An 11,300-nucleotide genomic window follows, 5' to 3' on the forward strand; every position below is an offset into this window, starting at 1 on the left:
ATGACAGTAAAAAAATAATAACAATAATCTGTAAGAAAGGTATTTACCCTGGAGGACCACAGCCCTAGGGCTGTACCCTAGACTACCATTTTCTGCAGCACAGTAGTTGGTAACAACAAATAGAAGTAATTAGCACTCAGGCAGTCCAGGAGCTATTTTATATCACTGTCCTAAGGTGGCATATTAAAAAGTAGATGAGGAAGCACATGTTATGGCTTTGATCCTAAGCTGTTGCCTCTGCCCATAACTCCACACAAGCCTATCCCAACATCACAAGGTCTCCCACTTCCAATACTAAAGTCTCATTTGTCCCTCCATGGACTCTACCAGCACTGCACAGAAGAACACCACAGCAAAAAAATCACAGCCTATTGCTCTGTGATAGCAACAGAATGTAATCTCCACAAAAAGAAAGCCACGTGGCACAGCCCTGCCAGAAAGGACCCTTCCCTGCAGCCACATTCTGCTGCTTCTCCACCGTGCTTTGCTGGGACAAAAGCAAAATCTCACACAGAAGCTATCGAACAATTCCCTCACCTTATCAGTCCTGTGTGCAGGGCTGCTAGACAAACAAACCCTTTCCCACCCATGACCAAAGCCATGAGGTCTCAGAGCCAGATCCAGCACAGGTTCCAGCACCATGCTGCATATCAACTCAACTGCATATCAGATGTATACAAGCATGCTTGACTTCAAAGGTTTCACCCAGCCAGTTTTCCATATAAGAACAAGAAGGGGGGGAAAAAAAAAGAGCTTTAAAATTATCACAAAAGTCATAGACCATCACAGGTTGAAAGGGATTCACAAGGATCACCGATTCCAACTCCTGGCTCCAAACAGGGCCACACAAAATCAAACTGTGTATATGAGAGTATTGCCCAAATGTTTCTTGAAATCCAGAGGCCTGGGGCCACAACCACTGCCCTGAGAAGCCAATTCGAGTGTCCAATCACCCTCTTGGCTTTCTTCAAAGTAAACATGAGATTCAATACCCAAGGTAAGCTGGTTAAATCAAACCACCTACCTTAGCTCAAATTCAAATACCCTATTTTAATTTTGCTTTGCATTTTTCTTTCTAGAACCTTTCCTAGAAGGAAATACACACTCTCCCTGGCTGGAACACTGTCTTATTTTTACTCATTAGGAAGCTGCTCTACGAACATTTTTTTTTTTTTAATTGTACTATTTATAAATTACTTACATAAGCATCCTTTTTCAGGATTTGAATATTCATCTTTTCTTGAACATTTCACATGTATTAGCTGCAAAATGTTGTCCTATAAATAGGACAAAGGAATTTGTACAAATATTGAGGTACTAGAAAAGATGACTTCAAACTCAAAAAAAAAATAAAATCTGAATGTGTTGAATGAAAATCAATTTAGAAACACAGGTTTATTAAACTAATTACAGAGGACTGTATCCATTGAAATAGATGGGTATACGCTCTTCACAAAGGACAGGCAAGGAAGGAGGGATGGTGGCGTGGCTCTCTATGCTAGAGAGTGTTTTGATATTGTTGAGCTTGGGGCTGCAAATAATAAGGTTGAATCTTTATGGCTAAGGATCAGGGGGAGGGCCGACAAAGCAGACATCATGGCAGAGGTCTATTATAGACCGTCTAATCAGGATGAAGAGACAGATGAGGCTTTCTACAAACAGCTTGTCGAAGTTGTGTAACCACCAGTCCTCATTCTCATGGGAGACTTCAACTTCCCTGATACGTGCTGGATAAACAAAACAACACGGAAGAAGCAGTCTGGGAGGTTTCTAGAGTGTTTGGAAGATCAGTTCCTGACACAGCTGGTAAGACCTGCTGTTCACAGAGAAGGATTGGCAGGAGATATGAAGGTCAGAATCTGTCTTAGACAGAGCAACCACAGAACAGTAGAGTTCTCAGTTCTTGGTGAAGTCCGGAGAAAAGTCAGCAGAACTGCTACCTTGGACTTCCAGAGGACAGACTTCGGGTTGTTCACAACACTGGCAGGGAGAGTTCCCTCAGGATTCAGTCCCAAACAGTGAAGGGGCCCAGGAAGGCTGGTTGTTCCTCAAGAAGGAAGTGCTAAAGGTGCCAAATGGGCTATCCCCTTGTGCCACAAGATGAGCTAATTGGGAAAAAGACCAGCATGGATGAACAGGGAGCTCTTCCTGAGGCTCCACGAGAAAAAGAGAATCTACCTTCTGTGGAAGAAGGGACAGGCAACATGGGAAGAGTACAAAGAAGTTCTTAGGATGTGCAGGGAGAAAACTAGAAAGGCAAAAGCCCAGCTCAAACTCATCTTGGCCACTGGGAGAGGTCTCAGAGGACTGAAGGCTTGCCAACATGACTCCCATCTGCAAGAAGGGTCAGAAAACGGATCTGGTAACTACAGGCCTGTCAACCTGACCTCAGTGCCAGGGAAGATTATAGAGCAGATCATGCTGAGGGAGATCACATGTGCAGGACATGGGGATCTGGCCTAGTTAGCATGAGCATGAAAGGCAGGTCCTGCTTGACCAACCTGATCTCCTTCTGCAACCCACCTGGTGGATGAGGGAAAGGCTGTTGATACAGTCAACATAAACTTCAACAAAGCCTTCAACACTGTCTCCCACAGTATTCTCCTGGAGAAGCCCGCAGCTTCAGGATGTGGTGAGATGCAGTCAGCCTCTGCTTCCACATAACCAGCAATAGGACTGGAAGGAATGGCTTCAAATTGCAGCAGGGGAGATTCAGGTTGGACATTACTAAATAATTCTTCTCCAAGAGAGTAGTCAGGCACTGGAATGAGCTGCCCAGGGAGGTGGTGGAGTCATCAACACTGGAGGTGCTCAAGAAACATTTAGATGTTGTACTGAGGGACGTGGTTTAGCAGACAACACTGGTGATAGATGGACAGTTGGACTGGATGACCTTTGAGGTCTTTTTCAACCTTGTTGATTCCACGATTTTATCTGTAAGGCAGTAAATTTGACTGTTTGTATATGTTCCACAAGCTCTCGGAAGAGCAGAAGTGATTTACAGACCTTGTTACTCACAGTTCAAGAAAAAAAGCTTTCCAGCTTTTCTAGTCACCTCACACTGAGCCAACTCCACAAACAAACATGAAGAATATATTTTCTTTCTACATCCAAGTTACTCTTGTCAAACTAGCTTAGCAAAACCCTCAGCAGATCCTTCCACCTACTCAGTGGTTATATTTTCTTCAGAGTTTCAGAAGCAAATGTATTCTTTGTGAATAATATAATTTAATTAACATTATTACCACTCCATGCAGGTCTGATTTTAATACTTTCAAATCCTAATTATTCGTAGTTCTCCTCAATTCTTATTTTAACCCAGTTTGCTTTCCAAACATTTGTTTTGCTGTCCTTAACTCTTTTGCCCACATTTTTCCACTCAAGTCTTCACGTTCCCATCATATTTTCACAATGTCCATAAACACTTAGTATATGCCACCTCATCTTCCCTTCTCTCAAGAAGGTTTGAGACCTACTTATTTCTGAGATTTATTTATTCAGCACGATCACTTGGCACATGAATCATCTCCTTGCCTTTATTCACACGACAGGCTCTGAAGATCACTGCTGCACAAACACGTTCACATAGCTCTCAGGCTGTGAGGAAAAATGTTCCTCTTTTTGCTGACCCTCTGCCAAGCATGTATCCCCCTGCCCTCCTCTTATCAAGAGTCAGAGGAACAAAAGAGCATCTCCTCCCCAAACAAGAAGCCAAAGGGAACATTTAATTAGTGATAAAACTATCAGGCCTTCTGCAGGGTCTGGCCTCTCAGCCAGCACCTGTAACCACTACAGCTGCTGTCACCAGTGCCTAGTGACAGTAATTTTTGACAGCTGGTTTAGTCCCAAGCCAGCTGCCTCAAGGCTTTCGCCTGGCTACATCTCTGTCACCAATCAGCTACATTTCACGACAGTTCAGACCTATTTTTTTTTTTCCCTTTTCTTACTAATTATAAGGTCCAGTAGGTAGCAAGTCACAACTCCATCCAACAACATTAGGCTGCACTGAAGATAGGGCAACTCATCCCTGAAGGGATGAAAGACAGAGAGAAGTTAAGCATCTGACAACACTAGACAGTAGTTTCAGATTTAACCTAAGCTCTACCATGTCAGAGTTTTGACCAAAAATTAACTTCAGAGCTTTATACACAACACTGTTGAGGAGAGCAAGTACAGCAAAGGAAGGGATTCCCAACAGAAAAACAGCAGTTTAAAAGTCCCCAGCTCACATTATGTTAGGTCCTAAAACAAAGAGCGCAGTACTCAGAGCCACACAGTTAACATTATATAGAACCTGTGGTCATCTAAAACTTTCTTATAAAGGACATAAAGCAATCCTATCATTTCCCTAAGTAAGAACTACTTTGACAATGAAATGCAGTACCAAACTGCACTTCAGAGCTACCTTTGAGTGCAACGCTCTGCACAGCTGGGTGACACTGACATGCAGCTGAGACGTCTCATAGCGGCATCATCATTCTCATTAAGTATCCTGGCACCGAGTCACATATGAGTCATTATTCTGAAGTGTGACATCAACGGGTTTGATTATTTTCTACGTTAGACAAAGAGGAAAATTAGGAAAATCCCATATGATGGGGATTTACGTTTTTGGACAACACTTGTCTAACTGCTGATGTGATACTTGAAATAAAGCACTTCCTCTCACAGAAACCCAATATCAGCAAAAAAAATAGCAGTCCCTTCCTTAAACTGGGGAGCATGGGATAACTTAAAAACAACAAAACAAAAAGACATACAGCAGGAAAAATGCTTCACAAATTTGACCCATTGAGTTTCATTTAACACAATGGGGTTAACAGCCAGAAAAACCTATAGTTTAACAGGATCAAAGCCTTTGACAGATGATATTAAGAGCACTCAAGACAAACAACAGATTGAGTCTACTATGACTCCTGATACCGCTGAAAAGGATTTGGCCATTATGAGAAGACAAACCACCACCTTAAAACCAGTTGCAGCTATGCTTGTCCTGCAGCCAGGCATGGAACTTGCCCAAGGTCATCGTTACCATCTTCAAGGCTGATTGTTTCAGATGTGATGATTTAACATATTGCAACCTGATCCTGACAGCAGCCCCACTTGTATGTTGCCACTCCTCTGCTGGCAGAACATGCAGATGGGCAAGGTATAGCAGCTACAGGCTGGCGAACAGCAGCATTTGCAGCTGGAGTTCAGCTAGATACAAAAACTGAACACCGAAGACACTCCTATGCTGACATATGACCTAGTTTCAAACAGGCAGAGCCACACACAGGAGACCCTTCACAGACAGAATTAACCTCAGCATAAGGAGCTCAGTAATTACCCTGGAGTTTTCCTTACATATCTCTGCCAGGAGATGGGAGGAAGGAGAGGGGTTTAAAGATGTAATACTGCCTCATGGATCACATCTTGCTGTAGCAAGAGCTGTTACAGGTATACATTCAAATACAAGCAGCAAGGAAGCAGTTTTATGTTATCACCAGCTGATTTCACTTAAAAAAAAGCAGTGATGGTAGTATTTCTATTCCTGTAAGCTTTTATTTTCACTCAAACCTGATACGGCCAAACTTAAAGTGGCAACAAGTTTTCCATGAATGCAATCTGACAGACAATTGGCTTTTTTTGCTGCCGTTGTTTGTACTTCCACCCTCCACCCCCTGTCATTTACATTTTCTTTGCCACAAGACTTAATTTGACCATTAGAGGATTTGTATTTGGCACAACACTTCTATACTTCAATTCAACCCAGAGATACAACGCCATTAGAAAAAGCACAAAGAAATGAGAAAGACTCATTTCTTTTTATTTGAGGAAGCTTTCAATAGATGCAAGGTAGAAATATGGAGACCCCACCCAACCCTGCAGAGACTCCAGTGAGCACTGGAGGCTGACCTGGTACACAGGGGACAAGGAGGAGGACCAACAGGGTTTCCCACATTAATGCGAACCACAGAAACCCGTAAAATCCAAGTCAAACTCTGAGTCTTTACAAAAGACCTGGAGACAGAGATGGCTAGGAAGTCGTAAGCGAGGAGTGGAAGGATGAGCCACTAATAAAGGCCACATTGAAGAAGTAACTACAATTTCACTTAAGCGTTCCTAATTTAAAGCCATGACCCTGCAGGAACTTCAAAGCATACATCCCTTCCAGCACAAAGCATACAGCAGTTCTCCACAATGCAAAAACCAGTGCTCACATCACAGCCTTCTATGCCCACAATCTCTTAGTTGAACATAACGAGTGATTTCTATTCATTACCCTGGCTGGCAAGAGTTTCCCAACCCAAAGGCTCTCGCCTAAGGCAGCTGTAGTACCAGCGTCACCTCAAGTCAACTGGAACACAACTCCCAGCTCCTGTTTTGCAACAGGGGCTTAACCAACACCTGAGCACACGTCACACGCCACGCACGTTAGGATGTAAACCCACCGGAGAGCCGGGAGGGACCGTCGCCGCGATGCACTTCCCGGGCTCCCGCTATGCGCTCCGACGCGTACAGCGCGGCGGCAACGCGGGGCAGCTCGCTGGGCACAGGGAGAAAACCTACTGGGGCCACCCTACAGCCACACGAGACAAGCGACCGTACCCCAGACACGCGACACGCAATTTCTGCTCCCAGTACTTCCCTCCGCCGGCCCAATAACGCCAAACAACGGAGGAGCGAGAGCCGAGGCGCGGCCCCCCGGCGCTCGCAGCCCTACGGCTCGCTGCCCGCTGCCGCCCGCTGCCGCCCGCTCCCGCCCCGGCCGCCGCCGCCCCTCACCGAGGCCGCTGATCTCGTGGCGGAGGCCGGTGCGGCTGCGTTCCTCCGCTATCGCCCGCAGCATCAGCTGTAAGGAGCGGTCCGGCTCGCCGTTGGTCTCCTCGTCCCGCGGTGCGGCGCGGCCGCCGCTCCCGGCAGAGGCCATGCTGCTGCCGCCGCCGGCGATGATCTCATGTCAGGCCGCCCCCGCCGCCCGCACGGCTCTCCCGGTGGCGGCGGCGGGCGGAGCCGGGGGCCGCTCTGTGACAGCGACAAGAGAGCCAAGCCGAACCGAGCCGCTTCTTTCCGCTCGTACAGCCCGACGCTCCCCGGCTGCCCCCAGCGAGTTCCCGGGGCTCTACCCTATTCGGGGCAGCCCTGGGCTGAAGCCGGCGCGGGCACCGCCCTGCCTGGTACGGCCCAGCCCGGCCCCACCGCTTCCTGCTTCGCCGACCGCGAGCACCGCCCAGCCCCGCATCAACCAATGATGCGGCGGAGGGCGGGGAGGAGGGCGGTGTTTGAGACAGCTCCCCGCCCCCGGCACCGATGATGTTGGCAACTACAGCTGAGCTGCGCCGGGTTAAGCAGTGCGACCGTATGGAGGGATGTCTTACTGTCACCTGAGTACCTGAAGGAGCGGCCTCGAGTCTCCCCTGTTCCTTCGGTTAGGTGCTGCAGCTGCTAAGGGTCCTGTCCTGCAGAAGTGAGGTCCCCTGAGGCTGCCAGAGACCCCATGGGCAACCTCACCCTCTGCTACACCTGATAACGGTCCACCGGGGTTTCTTATGCTGGTGTAAGTGAGATAGATAGCTAAAAGCATCACTGTGTTAGGGTGCGTGTGTTGTACTAAAGAAATCTCAAGGAATTTAATGCTAATGCTGAGTAAGTACTAGCTGAGTTAACGTTGTAAAGTACGTCCTTTGAATCAGTCAGTAATGGTCAAGCTTTGCTACGCCTACATAAATAACTTGTTCCAGCTATGTGCAAGTCTGCATTTTTCTTGCTGTGCTTGTTTTAGTAGCAGCTAATAGGGATAGCCTGCAGTGCTTGTTAGCAGAATCACCAGAGAGTACCTAGCAATTAAAAGGGGGTTGAAAGTCAGCAGATATGGGCTTATTTAATGTGTCTGAATGTATTTTTAATTGTTGAGACAATGCTATATATGCCTTACATTGCTGGTGCTGCCAAGGCATTTAGACCTAGGAAACAACAGCTTTGGGCCTCCCATTACGAAATGTGTTAAACTGGGCAGGTTGGAATATGCTCCAAAATTCCTTTTGGAGCCTTACTCTGTACAGCACAGGACTAATTCTGTTCCCAAGATGAAGTTTGCAATTAAAGCTTGAGAAAACACTGTCTTTAGAATGTTACAATTATTTTAGCAAGAATTATCCTTCTAGATAGTTCCCTGAGTGCAACACAGGTCATTATAAGGTCATGTATTTCTGAAGTTAGAGGTGTTTCATCATTCCAGCTTTCTTCAGCCCTTTTGCCCCCTCTTTTGTACTGTTCTTGTCACACCTGTCTCTACTTCCATTAGTTAACTGCCTTGGGTTATGCTGAATGGAAGCCAGAAGTCCTCAGCTTTGCATTGCAAGAGTGGAAACATGTATGAACTCATAGAAACAGCTTTTGAACTTGTCCGATCCCTCTCTTCATTAACAACAACTGAGTGTTCTGTGCCTTTTATTCTAGGTTGCTCCTGTGCTCTTCCTGAGAGTATAATTATCTTAATTGGATTGAGAGGTGAACCACAGTCTCTGTGATAACAGGCTCCTGGGTTTTATTAGCTACTCCCACAGAATCCTTGTTTCATTGTTTTATTTTAACTGTATCTATATTGTATCCAGAAACGCCTCACTACTTACAAACCCTTCATCAGTTCAGCAAATTTGAAGTCCGAGAAGAAATTCTTTATGTTTTGGGTTTATACAGCTTCTTATTTCCTAAGAGGAAATGGGCAGGCCCTCAACAAAGCCAAATCACAGGAATTCACTTCCTGCCAGTCTGAAGATGGCTTTGCACTCAGACAACAGGGATATGTTTGAAGGATTAAAGTAACTGGGAAGCTGCTATAGACAGCGATGATAACACGGAACTTTGCACAGGCCAAGTGCCAAGTATCTGTTGAAATATAGAATTCCAGGTTGGAAGGGAGCTACAGGGATCACTGAGTCCAATTCTTGCCTCCATACAGGATCACCCAAAATCCAAACTCTATGTCTGAGAGCGCTAAGTGCTCCTTGAACTCTGGCAGCTAAGGGCTGCTTTCTGGAATCTAGTAAGAACACTCTCTAACACCACTGTGTTAGAAAGCAGCATGTAGTTTAGTCTTCCGTCTTCCAACTTGTATTGATAGTGGGGGTTGCCATGACCCAGGTACATGACTTTGCATTTGGCTTTATTGAGCCTCATGACCTCATTGCTGGGCTCTCTTGTCTACTGTCAACATCTAATAATGTCGGAGGCTTGTGAAATCTCTTTATAATGACAGAGGGTTTCAGCCCACCCTAAGAAGAAAATTAAATCCTAGCAGGCAACTATAGAGAGTTTAAAAGAATCACTTGTGGAAGAGATCAGTTGCGCACAGTTTACAGAGGATGTAATGGCTAACTTAATTCTATTGGAAAATTATGCAATAACTTCATTAAAAAAAAAAAAAAAAAGAGTTTTCACTGGGAAATCCTAAATAGAGTTTTAATTAGAAACCGGTGTTTTAAAATCTCGGCCAATTTTGTGAACAATTCTAGAAATGGAAGATTAAATTAAAATTTGAAAATGGGAAATGATTGTATGAATACAACTAATACAACTTATTACGGTTGAATCTTTAATTTAGTTTTTAGAATTCCATAATGGGGGCTATTTTTATTTACTTTTTTTTGGTTTTTTGCATTTTTAATTGTTTTATTTTAATAAGTTATCTTAATTATGTTATATTTTACAGTTACGTTAGCATTTCAGTATTTCAGTGGATGTTAACTAATATGTTAAATAACATACAAAAGGGAGCATGTGACTGGAGAGCAAAAGATTGTTATTTGTAGGCTTGCTTTTATGGGAACTACTCTAATAAATGTCATTAGCCACAGTGGGTTTCCTTTGGATTCATTTATTTAAATAAACATCCTGATTGATTCAACTCCATTCAAGACAATTCACGTAGTTTTCTATATTTTTACCACTAAGATAAAGTCTCTCTCAAATCACATGGCTGATCTCTGCTCAGACCCTCTTTCCCTGGCATCCAAACAGGGTATTTAATCATCTTAGCAAAATACGCTGATACTCAAATATGTATAAGGTAAAATATTAAGTAAATAATAAATAGATAAGGGCAGTCAAGTTTCAAATTAGAGAAATCCTTTCCTGTTTAGAGAAGAAAGAATTTTAAAGCCAGGCGACTACATGTGAACAGATGATCTTGGGTAAAACTGGAACTCAAGTTTGTAAAAGAAAGGTACCAATGGGGTCAGGAAATAACTGTAATATTTGGTCATTTAGTGCTTGAACTCCTCTAGGCCTCTAGAATATAAGTAGTAAATGTCTTTTACAAAGACAGGAAGTAATTCATGTCTAAGATGAGCTCAATCTTTAATTTTCTGACACAGAATTTTATTTACAAGAACTTAAGACTTATTTCAGCTAAGGATAAATATGTTTAGAATAAACCATATGAAGTGTTGACTTTCCTCTCAAATCAAAACATAATGATCTGTATTCTGGTGAACAGGGTGTGGGAGTGAGGAGTGGGAGAAGGGAAGGAAACAAGTTAAAACATTAGAACTTTCTTTTTGAACATGGAACGTCAGCTATTTTGATAGGCTGGTGCTTCTGACTGTCCTATTCATGAGAATATCATATTTTTGTTTGGAGTTGCTCAAAACTTTGATGCTAAAATATTAAGCCAGCTCAGTTGTCTGTATGAGGCCTTAATTCCCAACAGAGTTAATGGTACTAGTGGTGAGCAAGTTGAGCTGTAAAAATGTGATTAGTTGGAGTAGCTATAGACTTAAGCTGTGAAAATGATCTCAGCTGTTATTCAGTGTCTTGTACAGCATTTCTTGGCCAGAGTCATTACTTCTGAGAACTCTTATCAATACAACACCCCTCTTAAAAAGTGTTTAAAAATTATGGGATTTGCTGTTCTTGGAGACACTTAAGAAATTATACTTGCGTATATTTCTAAACTGATACTCATCTAGTTATTTCACAACAGTTTATGATAATTTTAGAACCTCATAACTTTTGTTCAACCAGTGTGTTTGTAAACAGTTGCCTCACAAGTTTCAGTCTATATTTTCTATGGAAGTTGCATATGGCAATTGTGCTTTTGTTGTACTGCAATGTGTTTTATGTTTTTTATGTGTAGCAGTGCCTGGAAAACGGCAGTTTTTATTTAAATGTAGACCATACCTCCATGAAAATGAATTTGTATTTAAAAGAATTAAGCAAGTTCATCCTCAAGAGGCGAAATATAAGAAAATAGTCAAATAAGATGTAAATCCTCTTCCTGGAGAAAGAGGAGGCTTCAATAAGCATGGGACCTCATT

At 43.6% G+C, this 11,300-nt stretch overlaps 1 protein-coding gene across 2 annotated transcripts in view; it reads right to left on the bottom strand.

Annotated features, from left to right (window-relative positions):
* KIAA0930 (KIAA0930 ortholog) overlaps window positions 1–7,044 on the bottom strand; it is a 64,178-nt gene extending 57,134 nt beyond the window's left edge. For both annotated transcript variants that reach the window (XM_072354184.1, XM_072354175.1), the window contains exon 1: window positions 6,769–7,044. In XM_072354184.1, the coding sequence (XP_072210285.1) occupies window positions 6,769–6,913 (145 nt within the window). In that variant the 5' untranslated portion in view covers window positions 6,914–7,044. The remainder of the gene's footprint in view (window positions 1–6,768) is intronic.
* Between the last annotated feature and the right edge of the window lie 4,256 nt (window positions 7,045–11,300).

The sequence above is a fragment of the Excalfactoria chinensis genome, chromosome 1 (genome assembly GCF_039878825.1).
Source record: "Excalfactoria chinensis isolate bCotChi1 chromosome 1, bCotChi1.hap2, whole genome shotgun sequence".
In the NCBI taxonomy this organism is placed as follows: domain Eukaryota; kingdom Metazoa; phylum Chordata; class Aves; order Galliformes; family Phasianidae; genus Excalfactoria; species Excalfactoria chinensis.